Source organism: Cottoperca gobio, chromosome 19 (assembly GCF_900634415.1).
Source record: "Cottoperca gobio chromosome 19, fCotGob3.1, whole genome shotgun sequence".
Lineage (NCBI taxonomy): Eukaryota > Metazoa > Chordata > Actinopteri > Perciformes > Bovichtidae > Cottoperca > Cottoperca gobio.
Genome location: NC_041373.1, coordinates 13119481 through 13144528, shown reverse-complemented (window position 1 = coordinate 13144528; position 25048 = coordinate 13119481). Strand labels below are relative to the sequence as shown.

General features: G+C 41.0%; 2 protein-coding genes across 5 annotated transcripts in view; one reads left to right on the top strand and one right to left on the bottom strand.

Annotated features, from left to right (window-relative positions):
* atrnl1b (attractin-like 1b) overlaps window positions 1-7701 on the bottom strand; it is a 61061-nt gene extending 53360 nt beyond the window's left edge. The window contains 6 exon segments of the mRNA XM_029456026.1: window positions 661-835; window positions 2042-2250; window positions 2721-2849; window positions 3046-3159; window positions 3416-3499; window positions 6551-7701. Coding sequence (XP_029311886.1) covers window positions 661-835; window positions 2042-2250; window positions 2721-2849; window positions 3046-3159; window positions 3416-3499; window positions 6551-6801 — 962 coding nt within the window. The 5' untranslated portion in view covers window positions 6802-7701.
* A 5748-nt stretch (window positions 7702-13449) lies between these two features.
* afap1l2 (actin filament associated protein 1-like 2) overlaps window positions 13450-25048 on the top strand; it is a 34281-nt gene continuing 22682 nt past the window's right edge. The window contains exons 1-2 of one of the 4 annotated variants that reach the window (XM_029456000.1): window positions 13450-14063; window positions 24451-24579. In XM_029456000.1, the coding sequence (XP_029311860.1) occupies window positions 14048-14063; window positions 24451-24579 (145 nt within the window). In that variant the 5' untranslated portion in view covers window positions 13450-14047. The remainder of the gene's footprint in view (window positions 14064-24450; window positions 24580-25048) is intronic. The other 3 variants (XM_029456001.1, XM_029456002.1, XM_029456004.1) reach the window with 3 other exon arrangements.

Sequence of the window (25048 nt, the reverse complement as noted above, 5' to 3'; positions counted from 1 at the left end):
ATGGAGACAGCCGTTCCAGGCAACTCCTATCAGTTAACTCTGAGCCAGGATATGACTCGGCACAGACGTCAGTTCTGGGGAGCCATCCAAGTACACTAAATACTAAATTCTCAATTTAGCTAAGTGAATGCAACACCTATACGTTCACAAAGTACATGAAACAGTTCGCCACATACATAGACAGATCGCTTTTCTACACTTCCTCCTTTTTTAGTAGTTGTTGCTTAGATATGTATGTGAGCATTCAGAGTAAGGCATGGTCAGGACTTAATCTGAGACTGGGGGGCTTTTAATGGAGTAAAGAGAACTCTACCCGGGCTATGATGCAGACGGGCATGTTTTGGTGTTTGTTTATCGATCTCCATTGTACGATGAACTCCGCCAAGTTCAGTTTGGTGTGTTGCTTTGTTTGTCAGCAGGATTACAGAAAAACTGCTGGCCTGACTTTGTGGGAGGATGAAGCCTGGGCCAAGGAAGAACCAATTATATTTTTGAGCGGATCAGAATTACAGGGTTATTTTTTACAGATTATTTTTTCATTTATGGAAACAGCCTCGGAGGAGGTCAGCGAGCTCCGATTTCTCTTATTTTTTCATTCAAAAACAGAATAATTTATTGTGGAAAAATCAATACTTTGGGACACGCTCTGCTTTCACTTACTTGAGAATCATCTGGAAGGAGCTGTAGTTGAAGGTGTATCCGCCCACGACCCACATGACCTTTTCTTGCACTACAGTCTTATGGGAAGCTCTGGCGAGTGACGTGCCAAAGGGCTTGACGCTCGGTAGAACCCAGAAGGACTCGGTTGAAGGTACAGTTAGAGAGCAGTCTGGGCCTACAAGACGGGATGAGAGAGAAGTTACAGCCGAGGGCTCGTGTGAAAAGAACCAACAACAATGTTACCATGGTATTCAAGATCTCAGCTCAACATTTCCAAAATAAAATCCTCTTCATAGCTGCACTATTTTAAGACGAAGAACCACATTCATTGGATGCTGAGTCACTCTTAGTGGGATTTTTCAGCAGCATCCGCCACGGCGCTAAACTGAAACATTACCGCTCCTTAAGGCCGTGACACACCAAGACGATATCGGCTGTCGGTTAATGTCTGCCGATGTCGGTGAGCGTCTGTCGGCCTCGTTTGTGCACTGTGTCCCGCGCTGTCGGCATTTTCCAGCCATGTTGAATAAATCACTCTTATTGGCTGTTCAGCTTTAGCGAATCAGTGCACGTGCAAACAAAGCGACTTAAGTCAAACTGGACAAACAGAAGGCGTATAGATTTTATACAACATCCTGGCCACCTGGAATGAAGCAATTGAAGACCAACTGATCAGCACGATGAACATGGAAGGAAAACGCTGATTCTTGTTTGTATATAAGCAATCAGAGGTCTTCCTCTTGCCTTGTTTGACAGACTACCGGCGCCTGCTGGTGTGGAGAGTCATTGCCACTAGTACTTTTATGTCGGCTTGGCGTGTCAGGGCCTTTAACCGAACATGACAGGCAAGGAGGTGTGAATATGTTAAACTGTGTGTGATTGAAGTCTGTGCTGAGAAAGCGCATGCCTCCGCTAATGATTCTGTCAAGTTTCATCACGAGAAAGCATTTGGTACCCTGCAGCTGGAGGCACATAATAATAACCGTCACAGGGCTTATCGGCGTGTTACCGATCAGCATTATGACACAAAACAACACAGCTGTTCACATCTGTCTGCTAACACAGTCATCATTACATCTTTCAACATAATCACAACAGCACACATGGGAGGAGCATTGTACAACATGGGATTGCAAAAGTATGGTGCACATGAGTCATCAGTGAGTATTTTGAATGTGGGGAATTAACTAAGACTGCTTCATTATTATTGGAAGTGTGTGAATAAAAGGTGCTGAGATCTCTACAAAACCTGACTAATAAATTCCAGTTACAGTGAACATGCAGAAACCAAAACATGTTCTGCCAGAGTAATGAAAATCTACTTAGTTTAGGTACATTAAGCCATTATTTTTGGATCTGAAAGTTTGCAGCTTGCCGTTACCTTGCCAGCTGTCATTGCAGACGCACAACTTCTCCCCGGTGAGGTCGCAGTAGCCGTGGTCGGGGCTGCCGCAGTTGTTCGTGCAGTATGGGATGTCACAGGCCTCGCCTTTCCAGTACTTGTCACATTCACAGTACACTCTGCTGGCGGCCGAGTTACCAGGCGTGCACTTCCCGTGGCCAGAGCAGTTATTGGGACAAGAGTTGATCCTGGACAGAAGGATGTTTTCATTTAGAAAGCACTTTATGCGCTATTTAGGCCACTCACAGACCTTTACGTTGAGCCTAAGGAAGATTAATGAGCATCATCTAAGTGCGGCGGGGGAAAGAACGGATTGGTGAATAATGAAAAACGATTGAAAAGGTCACTAGTCCTTAACAGTGATTGTTGCTGCGGCTTGTGCCAGCCTTTTTGTTGCTGAAATGACAGACGCAGAAACATTTACCATCAATCAACACCTAGGAGAAATAAATGGACGTGGAAAACAGTCCACTGTAGTTTATAATAAATAATACGCATCAATGAAAACCTAAAAAGAAATGTCTCGAACACAGGTGATAGCCAAAAACTAAACTTCAATGGAATTGGTTCCTGCTGAGGAATTCAACTCCTAAAGTACAAACAGTGTGAGGTTTTATATTATGTTACGTTTAGCTTGTAGTTATAACCGGATACTTACGAGTAAAATATTTCAAACCCCGTCAGGTTATAGGCAGCGTCGCTAAAAAAGTGGAGCAGTGCGTAGCCCGAAGTCGTCTCAACCTCGGGAACCGTCTCGTTTCCTCGTATCTCTGGCACGATGAGACCACTGTGGACAAACGCAGAGAATTCATTGCCATCAATCTTTCTCATAATTCACACCAATTATAAATTACAGTGACAAAACCAATGACTCTCGGCTATATCAGAACGAGCAGACGCACGCTGCAAAATCATGTCAAGCTCATGTCTTAAAAAATAAAGATATTCATTTGGAAATATTTTTAAGTGTTGGAGTTTCTCACCTGAAAACAGCAACCAGCGGGGCGTATATGGAGTCTCCATCATAGACGTACATATGGTCCCAACTACATTCTGTGGCAAATTGGTTAAATCTTAATCGAAGAACCGCATTCGGACTGCAGAAGAAACAAGTAAATAACGGTTTAAGTTTCATGGATGAACATATGAAGAACAACATACAGTATGTTTTGTATTTTAATAGGGAGTGACTGCAGGATTCAGACACCCAGGGCTCATACTGTGTAAGCAACAAAAGTAAACTTCCTCCAACAGAGATGCTGATCTGTTTAATTGCATGTAAACATTTGGCATCACAGCATTTGGCTTGTGCGTGCTCGCCTTCAGTAAAACACACCAAAAAAAGGTACTCACTAGCCCTCGATGAGCCACGTGCACTTTGTTTTGTACTTGTAGTTGATTGGACCGTCGGTGAGGTATCCCGAGGGCTCCGTCAACCTGAAAGATCACAGAGGTCGGCGCCGTCAGCACAGCGGGAACATGTTGCCCCGTGTAGAATGTGTCAAATCACAGAAACACATTTTCAGTAAAAATAAAAACAATACTTCTAATGGCCGTTTACGGATTGGTATGCACGTATAGGATTAACAATTAATGGGCTTCACAGCAACTGATTTTCTTGACGCCGTCACCTCAGGGTACACTTTTTCATCAAATGACATCTTGGCATTAAAATGACAAATGACAGTTAAAAGGTATTAAAGTAGAGGAAACATTAGCATCTTAAGTAATCATCTAATTTGTTGTGTTACCTAAAAGACTTTTAGACCTTTTTCTGAAACATGAAATAGATCAATAAAAAAAGTGAATGTCTGTATATTGTGGTTTGAAATCTATTCTTTAATAAATAAATAAATAAATACGTTTAACAGCGAGCAAGTGTCAGACAAATAGGAAGTAGACTTTTAGACTGAAAGTCTGTCAACTTTCTCTTCTGCATTTGACATGGGTTTTTGTTTCCCCGAAAGCAGCCCGACATCCAAGTCTTCTGGTTTCAACTTTTTTCAAAGAGTTTGCAAGTAAATGATCTTATTCACTAAAAGTATTTTTGAGTATAAAGGTTAACAAATGACAACTGTCTTGTGACACACTCAGGTCTTTAGGCAAGGCAGCGCTCTTGTCCTTGTTCAAAGTCTTCTATAATTGTGAAGCCAAGCCTAACTACAGTGTCACACATTGCATTCATCACGCAAGCTGCGAGACAAAAAGCCTAACGTCAGTGTAAGGTCAATCCTCGTCACCCAAAAGATTCAATAATCGGTCGCTTATTAAAAAGGCTCCCCTTTGCTTTTTTGCCCATGAAGTATTCTTCACGTTAAACGCCACAGTGCTGCGTCACGATAGCAGATGATTACCTACCTTCTAACAGATAACAGATTACCCATCTCTAGTTATTTGAAACGGTGATGAAATGTTCTGGTTTGCGACACGTTGGATTTTGAGACAAACACTTGATGGAGCCACAAAATGAGTATCTGTCGACTGATAACGTTCAGACCTTGACGTCACAAAAAGACTTGAGAGCCCTGGTTACTTTTTCTGTCTTCACAAATACATACTGGGCTCTCGTGGGTGGTGTGACTAACACAGGAAGTGAATTGAATTCCCCTTTTATGTCCACAGCTGTTGTTTTCAGTGCATAACATGATATAAGAATACTGTTAATTCAGAGGTTTTGACAGGATAATGGACTAAAAGATGGGTTATAATCTCAAAAAGATGCAATGCATAGGATGTAATCTTGACACATGGCTTAAAATATTAGTTTACTACTCGCGCCACTAAAGCACGGATTATAATAGATATGCTTGAGGGGTTTCTACAGATTGATAAGACTTTATGCAAAGTCTATTGGTCAATAAACACCCGGCAGCATGCAACCAGCAATGAGTGAGAGCAGCGCAGACATCCAAGACTTCACAAGGAAACACTATCCTGTCCCTAAATGTTTCAAGACCGTCCGCACCACTGTGATGTTCGGTTCTTCTCCCTTTAAAAATTCAGACATTATAACGCAGCATAATCTGCGGTGGCGACTTTAACTTTCAAAGATAGGATTTGACACCTTGTTATGGAGGGAAGCCACAACATGTGTTCATGCAGCAAAGTGTAATTCCTCGTGTATTAACTCGGCTGCATGTCTCCACATTCTCCACACTGACTCCAGAGAAGCGAACTGTTAAATCCTCACATCACACCGTCGGACATATTTCAGGAGCAAAGAAGGTAATTACTGTGATCAAAGCACTTCTGTGCCTCAGAGTGCACCTCAAAATGCTCCCGTCAAGAGTCAGTCAATATTATTATTATATAGCAATTTGACGTCTTCCCTTCCCCCACCCACCTTTTCATAACTACTACCTATGTGCACACAATCCGTCATTGCACCCGTTTCGGGGGTTGACATGATATTTACTCATATTCTTCCAATTTAGGAAGAATAGAAATCGTCACCATATATAGGCTGCATGGCATTATGCAAAATGAGTTGCAGATGTTTCCTAAAAAGCTACTGTAGGCTTCCTTTCACTGGCAATAAAAGGAATTTATTTCTTTAAGTGTTTTATTTTTAATCAATAGAAAAGCATCAGTACGTTAGTCAATATAAGAGTGCATGTTAGTCTGTAATTACTCGTTCTTTTACTCTTCATCATCAGACATGTGGGAAATGCATTCCTATATATATCTCCAGTGAACTCTAAATCACAAACAGCTAATGGAAGGAATCTGTGAGGCTGCAGGCGAAATGAGACATTTTCCCCATATGATAAATTGAATATTAGTAAATCCATCAAAAAACACAATCTGCTACTTTTTTGGGACTAATTGTTAACTTTGAAACAAAAATACCAAACATTACTTAGTTGCAGTTTGTTAACAGTGAAGATGTGGTGCCTTTTCTGCTACTAAACTAAATCTCTTGTAGTTTTGGACCTTTTGGTCGAACGCAAAGAAGCAAATTCATTAAGTCACCCTCGGTTTTAGGGAATTACGGTGGCATTTTTAAAGATCAAATGATGAATCAAATCAAATCAAAAATAAAAGATAATTACTGGTATTATGTGGTTTGCATGTCATGAAAGCATTTGCTACTTTTCGATACAAACATTTTTATGCAAATATGTGGAATATGAGCCCTGAGCTCAACAGGTCTGTGGAGGCTGATAAAGCTATTTGAAATATAGTTTAAGTCAGCTTGTTTGCTGAACCTAAATTAAAGTGTTTAAAAGGGGTTTTGTCTTCTTCATGGGAGGCGTTTTTTTTGCAACCCATCTCCCAAAAACATGGGTACACTCAGGTTTGTTGTTGAGTGTCAATGACCTCTACTGACACATCATAGTTGATCCTCACACACTTCAGGAGGCTCAGCAGCTTTTAAACTAAATACCTTGAGGATTGTGAAAACAGTGACACCACAAAGATGCTGCTGCTGCTGCTGATAATGATGTTGGTCACAGATGAAAGGAGATTTAGTGCATGGCCACTTACTTGAACCTGCCATGGCAGTGCTGGCACTGGTCTCCAACCCATCCTCGATCACAGACGCAGGTTCCGTTGATACATTTCCCAGAGAGACAATTCTTGTCGCACGGTTTCGCCGGGGAGGCGTGAGTGTACAGCACAAAGTAAAACAAAACATAGACCACCAAGTATCTGTTGATACCTCGCAGGTCGCCGTGGGTGGCTAGTTTGGGTCCAAAAAGAAAGAGTTCATTCTTACATTTCCCCCCAGGATCCATTTTTTTCGCCAGGTCGACCAAGCCGAGTAACAGACCGGGGCCTTTAGGTCTGCTTTGGGAGAAAGCCTCGGCTACTCAGGCTGTTTTAATTATAACAAAGAAGTCCTGCATATTCGTTGAGTGTTAGGCATACTCACAATAAGGCTTAGCTAAGCCTGTTTACGACGCAAAACGGCTAAAAACGTAATGTTAGCGACGTGTTTTTAAAGGCTGCTTGTTTAACCGCATGCATAGGTTTGTAGTGGGAGGATTTCCCTTCACCCTACCTCTCGTTGGAAGCTACCGAAAAAGCCGACCATCGATTAAAGCTAATTAAGCAGCCAACTCGTTGAATACTGTGACTAGCTAACACATCATTCGTTAGACTGTGTAGCGTACTGGCAGTTTGGCCTCTGCTAGGTAATGTAACGTTACTGCATTGACTCAAGACCACTCTCTTCCAAATACCATTTCAGCAGCCATTTTAATGCGTAAACAATCCTTCAGGCTGAAAACAGGGATGTACATTGTAACATCCGATGGTCCTTCCACAAACCGCTGCAATTTAACCGTATCTTTGCCACGGAAGAACAAAGGGGTTGTGGTGTTTGTAGCCCTGGACCCAGTGGAAAGGCTGCCGCAGTCAACATGGATGTGGTGTGATGTTGGGAACTGGAAGGCTATTCTTGCCGACTGGGGGGCATTGAGCAAATACTTTGAACTGTTGTTGATCCTACTGGTCTATTCCCACGGCAATTTAAGCACCTTGAAACGTAGACTTCGTTAACAGCATTGTGTGGTAGTGTCTCCTTGTATTCCAGTGGGGAAAAAACACCCCTGTTGCTCTCAAAACATGACAAGAACTGGCAGCGATGGATTTGCTAGCGCAGCGACACTGGACAGTTCATCAGGTTGGAGAAAACTAAACACAGGCTGCGCATGCGTACTGCAAACGGATTCAATTTAAAGGTACAGTGTCAAAAACCATAAAAAATATTTTATGCGGCATTTAACTGGACGTGTTTTACGTTTTTAAGATTAAATATTTCCAGGTATATAGTTACATTTGGCGAAATGTTGCCCTTGTTGTCCTTTCCTTTTGACGTTAAAATGCAAACTATCTCACGAGCAGAGACCGATAAGATCTCATTTGGTTACATCTCCCTTCAAGAATATTTTAGAAAGACTTTAAACTTTGTAATGGTTTTTGTTATATATATATATATATATATATATATATATATATATATATATATATATATATATATATATATATATATATATATATCATGAAATCTTATTCAGGTACAATAAATCAATAAAACCTCTCTGTGTAGTTGAAGGTCAAAAGCATGCAGGTGTTTAGTCCCGCCAAACATCACACAAGTTATGCTATTTTGCTAAATAAATTGATGTGATGTATTAGTTAAAATAAAAATCTGTATCCATTTTATGTTCATACATTTTGAATTATTGGCTCTTAATGGCACATCATTGAACAATGTGACCAGGGAGGTGACAGGTGAGGAAGGTAAATACTGTCAACAAATAATAATAATAATAATAATAATAATAATAACAATAATAATAATAATAATAATAATAATAATAATATCACAAAATAGTCAGTGATGCTAATCCTAAAAAGGTACTTTTTACAGCTACAATTACCCTGCTGAACTCAAACCTTCTGCATCTGCATTTGAATGTCAATTTGTCTGTGAAAATTATGTTTTCTTCCTGGCACATCTCAGGAAATTTCAATAACTAACAATAATAGTTGGGGGAAAAGAATCAGCGGCAAGGTCAAGGATGGACGGGCGCTTTCTAATAAAGTCTCTTATCATTCATGTGTTTTAGGAGGCTCTATTGTGCCTTTACAGTACCCTAACATCAGAGGGAGTACATCTGTCTGAAAGAGCACTTATCTTTGTTTGAGGTGAGGCTTGTCAGCGCGGTGCCAGCAGCCAAGCTGAGGAGTCTGACACATTAGGGCTTTTGTGAAGTCTGCAGTTGTATCAAGCAGCATCTATCATACATACGCCAATTCATTTGCAGATGGAAGCCGACATAGTGTTGAACATGAAAAATAATTCTTCTTATATACTAGATAATGTTCATACTCTCTATAACAGAAAAGTCATCATTTACTTTCAAGTATGCAATAATTCCACATTCTTTATTTGTCATTTTTGGTTTGTTTAGAAGATTTAATGTATGTATAGCTGTCCACACTTCTCGGTCTACACCTGCAGGTGGCAATGTTACACAGTGACATACAGGAATAGACCCTCAAATGTAAGACAGTGGGGTACATGCTTCACCACAGACACACAACAACTACAGCCTTTTGCTTTAGGGCTGGATGAATAGAGCAAGAGTAACTGAACAGATGTCTCTGTTCTGTCTGTGGAGGTTTCATAGTCATTGCACAGATGTTAGGCTACTAATAACATTAGTGATGGCGCCGTTCTATTCAAGTGTCCCAGTAAGCCGTGACAGTGTGACAGTGAGCCACCATGCACAATACCAAGAGCCTGAAACTGACTCAGCTAAATGGAATTTATTATTTACACTTGTGCATTTTCTGTGACATGTCAAAATGTGTTCTCAGCAAAAAGGTACTTTTATTTTATCATATTGAAGCAAAATTAATGCCAAATTAATATTCCACCGTGACACCAAACCTTGTCATGCATATGTATCTTATAGCAATATTTATACTAAGGGATTATTGTTTTTGTTTGTTTATTTCATCTTTATTTACACTTGATGGTCTATTGAGATATAAGTCTCTTGAGAGGAACCAGGCCAAATGGCAGCACAGTTATGTTATGAGCCAACACACACACAACCGGATGGAGTTTAAGGGGGAGAAGGGGGGGGGGGGGCTAATTGAGGTAATTGATTGATTTAAAGGGACAGTTTCCAATTGCATTTACATGCATTATTCCATTAATGTAAACTGTACAGCTCAGCTCCTAGTGTAAATCTCTCCAAGTCTCTCCATAGACTGTCTATAAATAAATCCTGGAGCTGCATTTCAGACCCATTAATAAAGAATAACGGAAATCCTGCTCGAGCTGTCTGACACACACACATGATTCACAGCAGGAAGCCTTCGTCTGGATATAATCAGCTCTGAAGTTATCTGAAGACTTCTGCTATGATTTCACATATTAGGGATTACATGTCTTTGTTCTGTATTGCAGATAATAACTTGATCGTTCAAAATGTATTAGAAGTGTGACGCCTGTTAGATGTAGACTATAATGTTTAAGACAAAAATAGCTGTAACACAGTATTAGTGACACAGAAGTAAAGCAAAGGTATATTTTGTGAATCATCTAAATACCTGTCATCTTATGTAAAACTTGACTGTGCGGAGACCCGACTGCTAAAATCCCTTTCAGTGTTCAACAAACTAAACCTACCTGGCAGGCGAGATTTAAGCTGTCACAAAAAGTATCGCATCCACATTTTCTCAGCCCTAACATGAGTCATCCGCGCACACTTTGAAATCTGAAGAACCTCTGTTTATTTTCCACAGAGGTTACCGTGAACCTGAGCACACATGAACTAAAAACAATATTATCGCGCTATGACTTAACACTCTTCTGCTTAAGCCACGGGAGAGCCTCTTGGCGTTTAGCGAGGTGTACACATCTCTGTGGTGCGGGAAAACCAGCACCATCTTTACAAGGTGCAGTGTGTCTGAGGCCAGTGCCCTCTGCATTCTTGGTCTAAATGTTCTTAAAACAACAGGGAGGTGCAGCACACTCAGTGGATTCAACTTTCTTTGGAAATTCCCAGACGTAACAGCAAGAGTGGGAGCATGGGTTTAGACTAGATTAGATGAAAATACCTAAATAAATGGAGGGGGGGGGGGGGTTTCTTTTCAGGGGATTGGAGGTGCATTATGTGTATATGTGTGCGAACGTGGGAAAGGCACCTGAATCAAAGAGGGTCCAGTGCTCATTTTGAGTTAGAGTTGAATCAGTGACCTTTGTCCTCTGATTCACAGCTGAGGAATGCTCTTTGTGTTCCAATCAGCAGCATAAAAAAGAGGAGAGAAGCCCACTCCACATTTGCACCTTTCACTCAAAAATGTAATCTTGTGAAGTTCAACTGTGTCTGATCCACTCATAGACTTTTAGCATCCTTGTTCTACACCTACACACAAATACCTCAGACACACAGGGACAAGCACGATGACCCCAAATCATCCAAATCTGAATGTTCCAAGACCTGAAACCACCCGTACGGCGAGGGGCTTCCAAAGGTCTGCTGCACAATAGGAATTCCCCTGCTGGATTATGAAGACAGTTCTTTTGCTGTGGACAAGAGAGGGACAAAGAAAGACCACCCTTGTATTCAATTCCTGCTGAATCATCATGCCTGACTCACATTCACACTCTCCCCATTTGCTCAGGGCTATACGATATAGCGTAGAGAAACTGTGACATCACCCGTATGACTTTTAACTGACCCGTGAAGTCTGAGCAGAGACTCAGACTAATACACACAGCTTCAAGGCTGAGAATTGAATAATCACCGTACAGTGAGGTTTGCCCACGATGAAGGTGAAAGGATTTGTTCAAGTTCAAATCTCCTTTTGTACTCGTGCATAACTAACAAAAATAAAACATTGAGCCAGGAAGTTAATTCTTGGCTTTGGAAACAATAGTTTGACACACACAGACAAAAAAAAAAAAAAGGTGCCACTGTATTTAATCCAAATTGTTATCAGCCTTTGTTACAATGAATGACGACTCAAAAGCCAGACATTGTCTTCAGAATGAAAAATAGCTGTGCCAACATTTTGAGGCAGCTTACCTTCCTGAAAACAGACCCTGTGGAGTTTTACATGTATCTGAAAACAGAGTACATTCAACAGAATCCCTGCTGAATGGCTGGTCTGTTATTGCTCCCACCAGCTTATCCTACAGTATTGATTGTAAATTAATCCTAACTGACAAGAGCATTGATTTAGATTCTGTAAGCTGAAACTTCATGTCAGTCTAACCAAAAAACACAATGTTTCAGTGTTGTTGTTTTGAAGCATTAAGTATTATTATTGGGCCTACCGTTACAGCACAAAGGCTTTAAAGGCCTCATGGTATGGCTCATTATATATATCACGCATATCGATATATAGTGTTATATTAAGCAAAACATTTTGGCAGGTATATGACAACATTGACCTCCAAGAGATCACAGTTCATAATATTATTATTGGAAAACACAGTCAGCAGAGATGGATATAAACCTGGCGTTAATATGGATACACTAATACAACTTCCCATTACAAACACTTTTCTGAGTTCAAGCTACTATTCGCATGATAAAATGTCCAGAGGCTAATGCTGCTTTTGTAGCTCATGTTCACACACAGAGGCACAGACGTACGTGCACTGCAGAGATATTGCCATCAATGCTCATAAATAACTTTCTATCAATAAGGTATGGGATTGCATGCATGTGTGTGCATTGTCAAATAAATATCATAAATGCTCAAAACTAGCAATAATAGCTGTTTTTTTAATGGCATGAGTTCAAATGTCTTCTCAGTCTCTGCTGTGTCTATGTTGAGTTTGGATCTTGACCTTGTCTGACGCTGAGCCTTCTGACCGTTGAGTCAGGAGCCGCCGCACCTTGTGACTCTGAGTGTAACAAAATAATAATAATAGTAATAATAATGAAGAGGACGGGGGAATATGTAGGATGTTTGATAAACTGAAGGATGAAGTGTTTCTTTATTTGTTAAGGGAAATCCACCTCTTGGATGCATCATCGCAAAGCTGTATGAAAAGAAACAAGAAAAGTTGACTTTTCTTTAGAGATACGTGGCTGTTACAGGACAAACATATGATGTTCTTCCAGAATATGATGCATTGCTGTAGATTTATAATAAACTCCTTAAACATCTACAGCAGTAAAATGCAACATTCATATTAATGCAGCAGCAATATTACTCAGAAACATTATAAATAATAGTAAAACACTGACAGGGAATTGTTTACTGCATAATGACTCAGTTTAAGCACATTTTGCTTACATATATTTCATTAATAATTTGTAGTGGAGTATTTTCTATGTGGTATTAGGATCTGAATAGTCTGCTGTGACTAAACCATAGCTAAACAGAGACATTTCCGTATTAGAAGGTGCTTCTTGCCACCCCCACCCTGCTGTCTGCTGCAGTTAGCCTATAGAAAGTGTTCCATTAGCCAGTATCAGATGACTTCACGGGAATACCACCTGCGTGTTATCTCGGGCGTGACCCGGTGCAGCAGTAACTAACCGTGACCAAGTGGTACTCTGGTTTTGCTCTTTTGCTACTGAACCACATAATCGCCCCGATTGTTTCTGCGATTGCCGCCCGGTTACAATAAAACACCTTCAGCTAAGTTTGATAGCTTTATACCCAACAAAAAAAAACCCAACAACAACAACAACCTCGCATGCACGTCATGCATTGCAATCATCTTCTGCAACACGTTGCGTTTCTCTGCGTGACATTCCTCTCATACCTTCCCACGGGGCAGGTAACTTCACTTTTCTGATGTGTAAAAGTACAGAAGTAATCGCCTAATGTTTTTTTTTTTTTAAAGAAATCTTCATCTTGGTAATTATATCGAAAGCCTTCCATGTCAGAGTTTTGTCCTCAGACACCATTTCCTCTCTTTCTGTCTGATCTAGCAAACGGATCCCCCCCTATAACTTGCGGATGAAATGTGTTTTGACAGAGCTTTTATGCAAACTTAACCCATATTTCTGACGGGATTCACACACTTATTTAGTCTTATCAGTCAAAGATAGTATGGGTTATTTTAAAAACAAGATTTAAGTTTGTTTTTTTTAGCAGGAATCAAACCGAATCGGAACCTGGATAGCAGATAAGCATACGTAGAAAGACGCACGTAATGCCATCCTCTTAGTGTAAAAGTGAAACTTTTCCTCACTTTGTTATTATGGCACACATGGGAGCCCCTGAATGACACGTTAAGGAGAAACCGAACTGCAGTGTGGATGCTGCATACGGGAGGAGGTGCGGCAAAACTAGATTAGGAAGACAAGGAGAGCGCTGTTGTTCCGTCAAATCTCAAACCCAGCCAGCAGTCAGTCAGTGTGTTGTTGAAAACGGGAGCGTCGGGCTGCATTCTGCACACTTTCTCCGTCCCATCACTCAGAAACCTGTCTGCAAAACTTTTGGGATTGTTTGAATTTTATGAGAGGAGGGACAAGAAGGTGAAACGGCGAGGGAATGGAGAAGCACAAAGGTAAGATTTCCATTCTTTTAACTTTGTGTCAATAACATGAGCTGCTGACTTCTCGAGTGTCTCCATGTCATCGCTGACAATGCATCGTTATGAAAAGGAATGCTTTACAACCAATTTGCAGCAGTATTTGGTGGTAAATGTTTAACAGAATACACCAACATATGATATGTATAGATTTTTGGATGCATTAGAGTCATTTGCATGTTGCCAAAACCGTTTGTTTTTGTTTGTTTTTGTTTTTTAAATTGTGAAACCACCGTCATGATTGAAATCTTCTGATACATTTAGTTGTGCTTGTCTATGCTGTAAGGAAACATTGTTTCACACATTGGATTGGTCACCTGCCACTAATACTGATGATTACAATTCCTCAGGGGTGGGTGGGTTATTAAAGGTAACCTACCAAAGCAGCCTGACTTGTCTTGTCGAACTTGTAAAATGCCTTTGGGCAACGAGTCCTCAGAGTCAGAGTTGAATGCACCCTGTGTCACCAAGAATATGACGATTTGTGGCTTATCCCTAACCGCCTCACCATCCAAGTGGGCTCTATTAAATAGTTTACACTGTGGCCACTGATGAATTCCAATAGCAGCAACATTGTTCTCACAGCATTCCTAACATTCCTGTGGTTATTTGTCCATGAGGGATGAGCAAGGCCGTTTAATACTTCCTGATTGCCATAAACAAACAGTTTGAACGTAGAGTGATCGGCCATGCAGTGCACCTCATCTTACTGTCAAAACATCCAAATACAACAGTCACAGAGGCTAGTTAGAGGGGAGGTTAGTCATCTTTGAAACTTCAGAAACGTGACATGTGGACCATAGACACACTTTGAATCCCCCTCAAGCCGCTTCACCCAGTTGCCTCACCCCGACCAGAGACGGTTTGGCTGAGGTAACTGGGTGAAGCGACTTTTTTGGATTGAAAACAATGAGTGACTCGTCTAACTGGAATGGACAATTTGAAATTCTTGCTGCAGCATTCCCAATCTCTCGCTGACCAGGCAGCCCAGTCTGTTTACACCCACCGTCTCTCTGACAAAAAAGCCAGTGTTGCAATTTGTTCATTCATGATCTATCCATCACACAATAAATCGAATTGATTAGATGACCGGCAATAAATTAATCTGCACGTGTGAGTCGTTTTCACACAAGAAAAAGGTGAAATATTCTCTGCTTCCAGCTTCTCAAATGTGACGATTTGCAGCTTTTCTCTGTTTTTAGATGCTTGTGAATTGAATATATTGTGATGTTTCACTATTTTCTGACATTTTATAGATTAAACCATTAGATGTGAGATTACTTGATTTAATGAGAAGTTGCATCCCCAATCACATGCGATGCATCGATTTTGACAAAATGTAGGGGAGTGATGCATCTTGATGTCCTGCTTCCGCATTCACGAGAATACACTGATTGTCCACATTGTTAACTTGTATCTTTAACACTTTTGACCGTTAAAACTAAGTTGGAATAGACTGCCTTTACAGCATGTGTCAGTATCCTATTCATTTGTTTCTGATGAGGCTCTGGTAATCTGAGCAATGAGGATGTAATTCATAAGAGACAGGAAGAGGAGAGGAGAGGTGGAGTGATGCAGGTCAATGATCCCACACCTGGTAGTTACTGGGTGCAGAGAATGAGCCGGTGTGTGTGGGGCTGAAGGAAGGACTGGAGTGTACTCTTTTGGCAGCCGTATGCAGCAGCACCAGGACACTGAATTAGATACTAACAGCCACAGGCAGCCAGTGGAGGAGGTACAATAAAGGGAAACCTGGGAAAATTCAGGGAGGCCAATGACAAGGAGAAGCATTGTTTAGTATTCTGCATGTACTCAGTTTCCCCTCAAACCTGACTCATGCAGGTTTCGTGCCAGATGAACAACTTTCAGCAGCTCGTGTCACAGATTCTCACACCTTCTGCCAGAGATGAGGATCAATTTAGTGAAACAACCTGGAGCCGTGTTTGGTTTGAGGACATGCATCAGCTGCTCGGCAAAGAGATAATTGGAGCATTTTTTCATGCAACTCATTGGTTAGTTTCACAATTTCAGATCGACCGCAGATAAAAGAAACAAAACGTTTTTTTTGTTTCTCTTCAGTATTTATTATCTCCCTTTCCTTGTCAATCAGTGCCTTCCATCTCATGCCCTTGCTTGTTTTGCTTTCCGTGTTATTATGATTCCCTCCGGTTTCTGGGTAAAGCACGTCCATGTTGAATTCCCTCTGCTGGCTGCACGTTCTTTGCGGCTGGGTTTCACACAGAAAAGCAGCGACGGGCTCTGTGATGATGGCGGCGGCTCCTTTTTCTTGCCTCCAGCGTCAGTCGTCTTCTCCAACAATAATCTCAGTCTGTGATCGCTGCCAAAAATAAAATGCAAGACAAATGGAGGCAGATTGATGGACACTTTTGAAGTGAATTGTTTGACACACAAATTGACTGATTTTGAGAAATGGTATAAATGGGCCTTTTCATCTGTTGTGGCAGGAAGGTTTCAAATGAGTTTAGACAACTTCTCTAGCATGAATACCTGTGTGTGTGTGTGTGTGTGTGTGTGTGTGTGTGTGTGTGTGTGTGTGTGTGTGTGTGTGTGTGTGTGTGTGTGTGTGTGTGTGTGTGTGTGCAACGGGGAGTGAGTGAAGTGCGGGTAGTTCAGGAAGCTGGACAGGGCTATAAAAATGATGAAAAGAAAGACGGTCCTGCTGATCTGTGGCAGTGCAGCGCTCCATGTGAGTTCAGCCCTTTTTCACCCTCCAGGTCTCGCTCCTGTTCTTTTTTACAACACATCAAACGTGGCATTATTTATTACATACAGGAGCTCTGGATCAAACCTGTATTGTGTTTTTTTCCATTTTCACCAGGTACTATTTTTTTTTTAAGGAAATGGGACTTAAGAACAGGAGCTTACTCTCTTGTAATCACACACATGTGCACACTCACTAGTGTGTACTCTGCCTGCAGCCCTCCTGGCCACTTATCTGTGGGATAATAACCAAGCAGAGAAGCTTTCATGTGGGTGACTCTGAGGCGGCATTGCTAGTTAATTTTTATTTGTCAGCAGCTGCTTCTGGTCTGTCGCTTTCTTTCTCATCAAGCCAAGACCGTGGAGCCTTGTAAAGCTTAACTTTTCCTTAAACGTGAATCTGCATATATATATAGATGCATGTGCACCACACACACCTCACTGTTGGTGGGAGTCCTGTGGAGCGAGGGGACGTAAGGAGAGAGGAAGATTGAAGAAGGGGATGTAGGCAGGGTGCTGCTTTTAAGAGGAGGAGGTGGAACCACACTGAGCCTCTTCTGCACCATGGCCCAGGGCTGACAGATTTTTCATCTCTGCGTGTGTTTGGGAGAAAAACCAATGGGAGAGAGTCGTCGAGCGTTTCTGTCTGGAAGAGTCACAATATTACTATCATTTCCTTGTAGAGTAGATGGCAAACATGCATTGACTTTTTGCATGTTATACTGCTCAGATCAGTTAATGCTGTTTGGATATTAACGTGCTTTGGATGTGAAAATATCTTTAAACCTGCATTCATTGATTTATTGGCCGCTTGAGGGCAGCACAAAAATCTGTAAACCCAACATTAACATATCGTCACCTAATAAAGATGATATTGCTCATTTGCGAATGGAATTCCAGTATTCACTCTCCATTTATCTCTGTTTTGGTTTCCAACTCCCGAGGGAAATATCTGACTCTTTTAGAAAGACACTAAAATGCTCCTTAGAGCTGAGGGAAACTAAAAAGTGATATTTCTCTGTGGGTTCGTCACCACCTTCATTTTACACACAGTCATTTGATCCATTGTTAATATAAGAACATTAGAGCAGCTTTAAGAGATGATATTTTGAACTTTCATGTTTGATTAATGCCACCATTTAACATCATTTAAGGTTATTGGCTTGTGTCCCACAGTTGGTACATTAAAATATGATATGTCAAATAATAACTGCTAACATTGTTAAAATATGTCATTAAACTGAATCAGCTGCTGGCTACATAAATGTATCATACATTTCTATAAACTTGTTAAATATTAATAGTGTAAATGGCAGATTCTGCCATTATCTTTTATTTCAGCTCTTTTTCTCACTTCCCACATCCTTCACTCTATACACTCACATACACACACACATACACACACATACACATACACTCTCACATGTATACACATACATACACACACATGCACTCACATACACTCGCATGCACTCACATACACTCGCATACACACACACATACATACACTCTCACATATATACACACGCATACATACACTCACATACACACACACATGCATATACACACACATACACTCACTTGCACACACATAAATACATACACACATACACTCACATGCACACACACACATACATTCACATACATGCACACACACACATGCACTCACATACACTCACATGCACACACACACATGCACTCACATACACTCACATACACTCACATGCACATACACACACATACACTCACATACACTCACATGCACACACATACATGCACTCACATACACTCACATGCACACACACACACATGCACTCACATACACTCACATGCACAAACCTCACGTCATCAACTAAGCCAGAACGTTGAACCTTCAGCTCCAGCATTCATCTGCAGGGACTACAGTAACATGCGCTGCATCCTAATCAAGATGAAGTTGCTCAAGTACACCATGGCCCCTTCCTATAAAAACAAAACAACAAAGATTTACTTGGATTTTTAGAACCCATTAGAATGTTTCAGCTATAAAAAAAACCTGCTTGATTTCTCCAAGGGCTGAGCTGTAAGCCTCAATAATCACTGAGACTGCACAAACCTAAAGAAAGACTGGGAGAAAGAAAAGGGTGTTGGGAAAGATGAAGCGTGCGATGAATAAAGGCGAGATTCAATAGATGGGGCAGAGGGAGATGAAAGAGGAGTAACTTGTTACTTTATAAAAGTTAACACTTCAGTCTGTGGCTCAGAATCTCAGGATGAATTGCTCCAGCGAGCCGATAGCTACTGTTTTAACCTGGTTAATGTGTAATTATGCAATAAGCAGCACGCCTTAAGCATTTTTGTATCCGTAAAAAAAGAAACTCCAAAAGAAATGAATAAAAAAAGCAGTAGACATACGCTGTACTACTTTATGAGTCGTAAAGACAAGACTGCATGTTTTTGATTTCACCAAACACACAGAAAGTGACTTCACTGAGTTCCTCTTCACTGGTCAAAGCCGTGTTGAATAGTGAAACGAGCTGCTGCGGCATTAAATCCGGTGGATTCTGCAGACTCTTGATCAAACCACTGGACAACCTCAAGCTCCTCCTACATCACATTTTTCCCACAGTGTAAAAAACACTTCCTGTCACTTGTGTTTGACCTCCTTTCCGACCTCAAGCGACTACAAGAAAGACAAAGATTTGAATTTTTTTAACCACTTTAGCTTTTTAACCATGCCAAAGTTGTTTTCATATTTGCTATTATTGATTCTTTAATTCATTAAAAAACTTTGGAGTCTGTTTTGCAGAAGCAAATAATGACGGAAAAATCTTCTTAAGACTAAAACAGCAAATCCAGTTGACACCGTTTGCTGTGAATGTCCAACCAGAAATCAAACTGACAATGTGACATGGTGATGTTTGACACTTTTCCTGCTGGCTAATATTCAGAGAGCATGACTGCAAATACAAGACAAGTCAAGACAAATCCTCTTCATCACTTGGCCACTCTTGGGATTTCTTTTAAAGGGAAAATTGAGAATGCTAGGAAGATCAACATTTTACTGTTTCCTTGCTTTTCATGGGTGCAAAGTCTTAAAGTCTTACATGTTGTTTGTCCCAGATAAACCTGTGATAACAATATTTGCTGACACTCATTATACGAGAGGTTTCTTTACTCACAAACGTATCAAAACCATCTTTTGTTAAAACGTAGGAATGTTGACTTAATGCTGTGCGAGAGAGACTTGTGTGCTTTTATCAGTAACGTTCAAGCTTCAATATATTCTTTCACTTTTTCCTTCCTCTCTTGTGTCGCTTTGTCCACTTCTTTCCAGAGTTTCGTCAGTTCAGCTGCTATCAGACGCAGCCCTCTTCCCTGAAGTCATCCAGTTTTATTCAGGTTTCTACGGCAATAACACCAAAACACAGCTTGGATTAATCCAGCCATGTCCACTCATGTCCCTGCCCCACAGCTGAACCCAGCATGTTGCAGGGAGACAGACCTGTGCTTGCCAATAGGGATCAAACACCAATCAAATCAGTGTTTTATCCTTTTTTTTTCTTTGGGTCTTGCCATCAGCCAATTATCTGCCTCTCTCACAAGAGCCAGGCTGGAACAAACCAATCATACGTGGCTCCTTCTCCCAGTTGTGTGCATTGAAACTGACCCAAAGGTCATAGTTCAGAAATGATAAGAAACAAACCTGCTCTGCTGTTTCTGCTTCAGTATAATGAGTTTAGCTTGAATCTGTTGTGTTTGGTCACTGGTTCCAATTCTCCTTCTTTCCACCACTTCCCTTTTTAGGTGGTGTTGTAGCTCTTTCATTGTCAGTCACAGGACGACGCTAGACAATGCTGTGTATCATTTGATGTAACTTTTGGTTGACTACATCTACCAAGCATTGGTTTCTTTAAAATGGAATCATGTAAGTGTCTTTTCTTATTCTTATGAATTTGTCTCATTTATGTATTTTTCAGTGCGTGAATTTGAATGACGAATTGTTTAAATCAACACCAACGCTTGGGTTGGTGTTGTTGTTGGTGTCACTGGGTCAAAATAACCATATTTTAGTTTGGGTGAATAACCTAACCCTAACATACAAATAATATTGCTGGACACTTTTTTAAAACATAATTACAATCAAAGCACAATGGCCTAAAAGCAAGTCTGTCTCTTCTATAGAGGAGACTGGAGCAGCTGCTCTGTGGGGTGCCAAACAGATGAAATCACATTGAAATACACTGCCAGTTAATCTCTATCATGAGTAATGACGATAGCTGTGTTGTAAACACGTTTTATGAGTTAAAAAAGAAATGCTGGCTCAGTCTGATTTAATGTCCCTTCATTACTTAATCATGTTAAACAAGTAAAAGATGTGGTGGTTTGTTGGTTACCAGTGCAAACAAAAGGTAGTGTGCCCTCTGATGGCATGTCATATTATGTGTCATGTGCTGCATTAGGCTATAAGAAAAACATTGATACTCTGTATCAAAGAGTTTGACTTTCACCATTGATCAAAAGCATACACACATATTGCATCAGTGCAAAAAAAAAAGGATATTTCCTGGAGCGTGAATTGATATGCAGGAGTTGTTTTGAAAGTAACACAGATGGAGGAAGCTGATGTAAAGATGAGAGGAAACCGGAAAATGTGACCATTTTAAGACGATAGAAGTACACACCAGTCGCACGTTATAAAAGAAAGAGATAGTAAAGATTCAAGTTAGTTTTTGCTATTTAAAACACTTGGATGATGATTTAAAGGGGTTTGTGAACATGCTTCTGAAAAGTCTCCCTGTGATGTCTCAACTCGCAGGTTTAAAGCTCCTCTGACTCTTTTATTTTAGGGCTGATGTCATTCCAAACACTCATTATCGTTGGGTACAGCATGGGTACTTCTTGCTGTTGTTGGAGATGCTACACTTAGAGGGAATGCTAATTAGGTTCTTGTCAGTTTCGAGAGAAAAAAGTACACGTATATCGGCAACCCCGTTTAACCCGGAAGCAGTCTGATCGAAATTGGAGGTCATGCCGGCCTCGTTAAATTATCAAAATGAAATTCTTGCACTAGTGTCTGCTAAGATGTGGCCCGTCTGTGTTGATGCAGGGCCTCAAGCCTCTCAGAATAAGAAATGCTGCCAGGATCCTGACAAGACCCTCTTGTTCAGAAGAAGATTTCGTCAAATTTAACAAGGAGAATGGTGGTACAGACCCGAGTTCAATTCCTTCTCTTCTTTGAATGAAAAGCCCCTATTCAGACTTTTTGAATGCAGACCTATTTTGGTCTATTCCATTCCTTCGCCGACCACTTTGTTTCAGTTCGTTTTTTAGTAAGACCTCGTTGCCATCTTCCTCCTGACAGGACACACAGGAGGTTAGCTGATGGGCTTGAAGATTAAAAAACAATTTGTAGTCCAGATGTACAGGTGGAAGCACAGATAGACATTCAAAGACATTTTATGGTTGCTTATTTTAGGAAGGCTATGAAAAAAAGAATTTAGCCAAATTGAAAGAAAGAGCCTTTTTTTTCTATCGATAAGATAAACAGATAGAGACAAGCAAACAAAGACAGTATGCTTTAATGAAGCAAACCAGGAAGTACAACCCAAGGCATGAGGAAGAGAAATTCCCCTAATGCAGTGTTTGAAAGTCTCACACACTTTATTCTGTTAAGTGTTATCTGCCCCCTTGACTGTGTTCTAATTGCATGACAGAAATATATTTCTTTAGTTGGAAACGCTGAAGCACTCTGGCTGGCTGATGGTCTCTTGGATTACTTTGGGCCATTCTACAGAAGTGAATTGTTTATGCTGTGGAGGCTGCGGTCCCTCACTGGATGTGCAGTGGGAGTCTAGCCAACCCGTAGCCCACAGAGACTGCCTGCTACAGACCTCCCTGTCCTGTCAGCTGACTCAGTTTCCCAGGGTCCCCCAATCCAAAAGGCCATCAGAGTCAATCTCTGCAAACACACAAGGAGGAGAAGCTGGAAAAATGTTTAGATTCATACTGAGCAGCCAAACATCAGCAGCTAAACAACTGTTCGAAATATAATGAAAAGTTTTAATCGGTATAGTAACATTTTAATTACTTTAAATACATGTGTGTGTGTGTGTGTGTGTCCAAAACAGTGATGTTTTCCATGGTGCAGGTCCGCCCACCACGGGGCCTCTCAGCAGACGTTGACTCAGCTTGAGCAGGAGTCATTAAAAACAACTCAGCTTGCTGTAGCTTTGGGAAAGCCTCTCGTCACCACCGAGAGGCAAAGCTTACCGTGGTCTGACACCTGATTTTGCAGAAATGCCCCCCCACCCCTCCATGCAGAGGTCCTTTGATGTGTGGGAGTGTAGGAAAGAGGGGAGAGGGCATGAGTGTACTCCTCCGCAAGGTCCAGTTATCAGTTTGAGCCGGAAGGAGCCACTAAAACGGACGAGCTGACAGTTTTAAAAGAGTTCAAACGGAGAGGAGCAGTTGTGGAGTTCAATTCTTGAGTAGTGTCAGATGTTTTTGACATATAAATGGCAGTTTTGGTTTCTGTTTTTCTAAAAAGTTAGTTTTGTTTTTAGTTACAGCAGGTTACTTGTCAAGGGTGCAAATACTTTATAGGCAGTTAGGCCTACTTGAGGAGTATATTAGTATATAATGTCCAAAAATGATTGTAAAGAGCAATATGTGGTACTCAAAGACGGGATTAAACAGTATTCTCTGCTCCAACACGAGCCGCAAACGTTAGCATGTAAAGCTAACTAGCTTCCTACCTGCAGTAGGAACCTAACCCAGCGTTACACCTGAGGTCAGAAGCAGAACATGTTAGATATATTTTTTGTTTAATCTCTACACAAACAGAAACAAACCATAAATTGTGTCTATTCTTTTTATACATTCCAGTATCTAAGAACAGTATGACACCCCCTCTGATATTAACCCCACCTTTCCCTTTTAATAAGGTCTCTCTTCTTTATCCCCCTTCTATCTGGTATTTTGGTGAAATGCTCAAACACTGAGGCCCACTGTAGCAAGGGGCCTATTCATGAGGCCAAGAGACAGTGAAGGGAAGCACAAAGAGCTCCCCACACAGGGGAGAGGGCCGTGAGCTCAGCGCTGACCCCTGAAGGATGTGTGTGGGCTGCACCCAGACCCAGACACAGAGGCCCCGCCGACTCGGGGCCCAGGCTCCTCCCTCCTCTGGACTTGACCTTGCACTAAACCCTTTCAACTCCCAAAACAACCTCAAACAGACTTGAAACTGTCAAAATCAACTGGAAGAGAGTTATAACTGAATGACATAAAGTCTGAATGGTTATCGACTTGTGGCCAGCTAAAAACCTCTGAAGAGTCGCTCCCATGTTAAATGTTGGCATACAGCACACAGCTTGAGGCACAAAGGCCCAACAGTGAGAATGGAAATAGCTAAAGAAATTTCGCAGCTGAATCCAGTGTTAAAAGACAAGTCATTGAGTTTAACTCCATAAATTAAAGTATAATATTCTGAAAGTTTCTTCCTGGAAACTTCACAGGCTTTATATCGCTCGTAGTTCTTCTCTTTCTTGCTGATGGGAACTGTCACAGTTCTGGCCTGAAGCCATTGTTTTAATATTCTGACACCATTTAGCATAAAGGAATTTTAATTTAGCTAAATCTCTTCTGTCTGTGTGTCTACCAGTGCTGGACCAGCTCCTGATGGAGCTCCACCGCTTCCTGCTCATCCTGGACAAGGAGACACTGAGTGGGAACGCCACCATCCAGAAGGGCTTGCTGTCTGATCTCCTGCGGTCCTACAGTTCCTCCAATGGTATGAATGAAAAATAGACGTGCTGGTTGTTGAAAAGAGAGAGGAAGGTACTATGGACCTGACTTTCAGTGTTGTGGATATACTGTATGTACAGTAGAGCATCAACTTTTCTAAAGTACATACCTGTAGGTGACAACGTTAGGATCGAGTTCTCAAAATTACAGGAGAGAAAGATAAATAAAGTTGCTCTTCCTGGTTTAGAAATGAGTGATTAGATACATTTGTTTAATTTAGAAATACAATGTTACTTTTCCAAGAATGTTGTTTGATTGTGTAAAGCACAGTGCCTTCCCTTTGGTTACTTCCTGGAAGACAATCTTTCATTCCTCAGAGTGATAAAAAAAAGGTTACTGTAGACTTCCAGCTCCAAGAAATATGATATCCTAATAGCACTTTTTCATAATCAAGGTAGGTACGATGAAGATGTAAACCTCAGCCTGTTAGCCTTGGTACAAGATGAAGACTATTT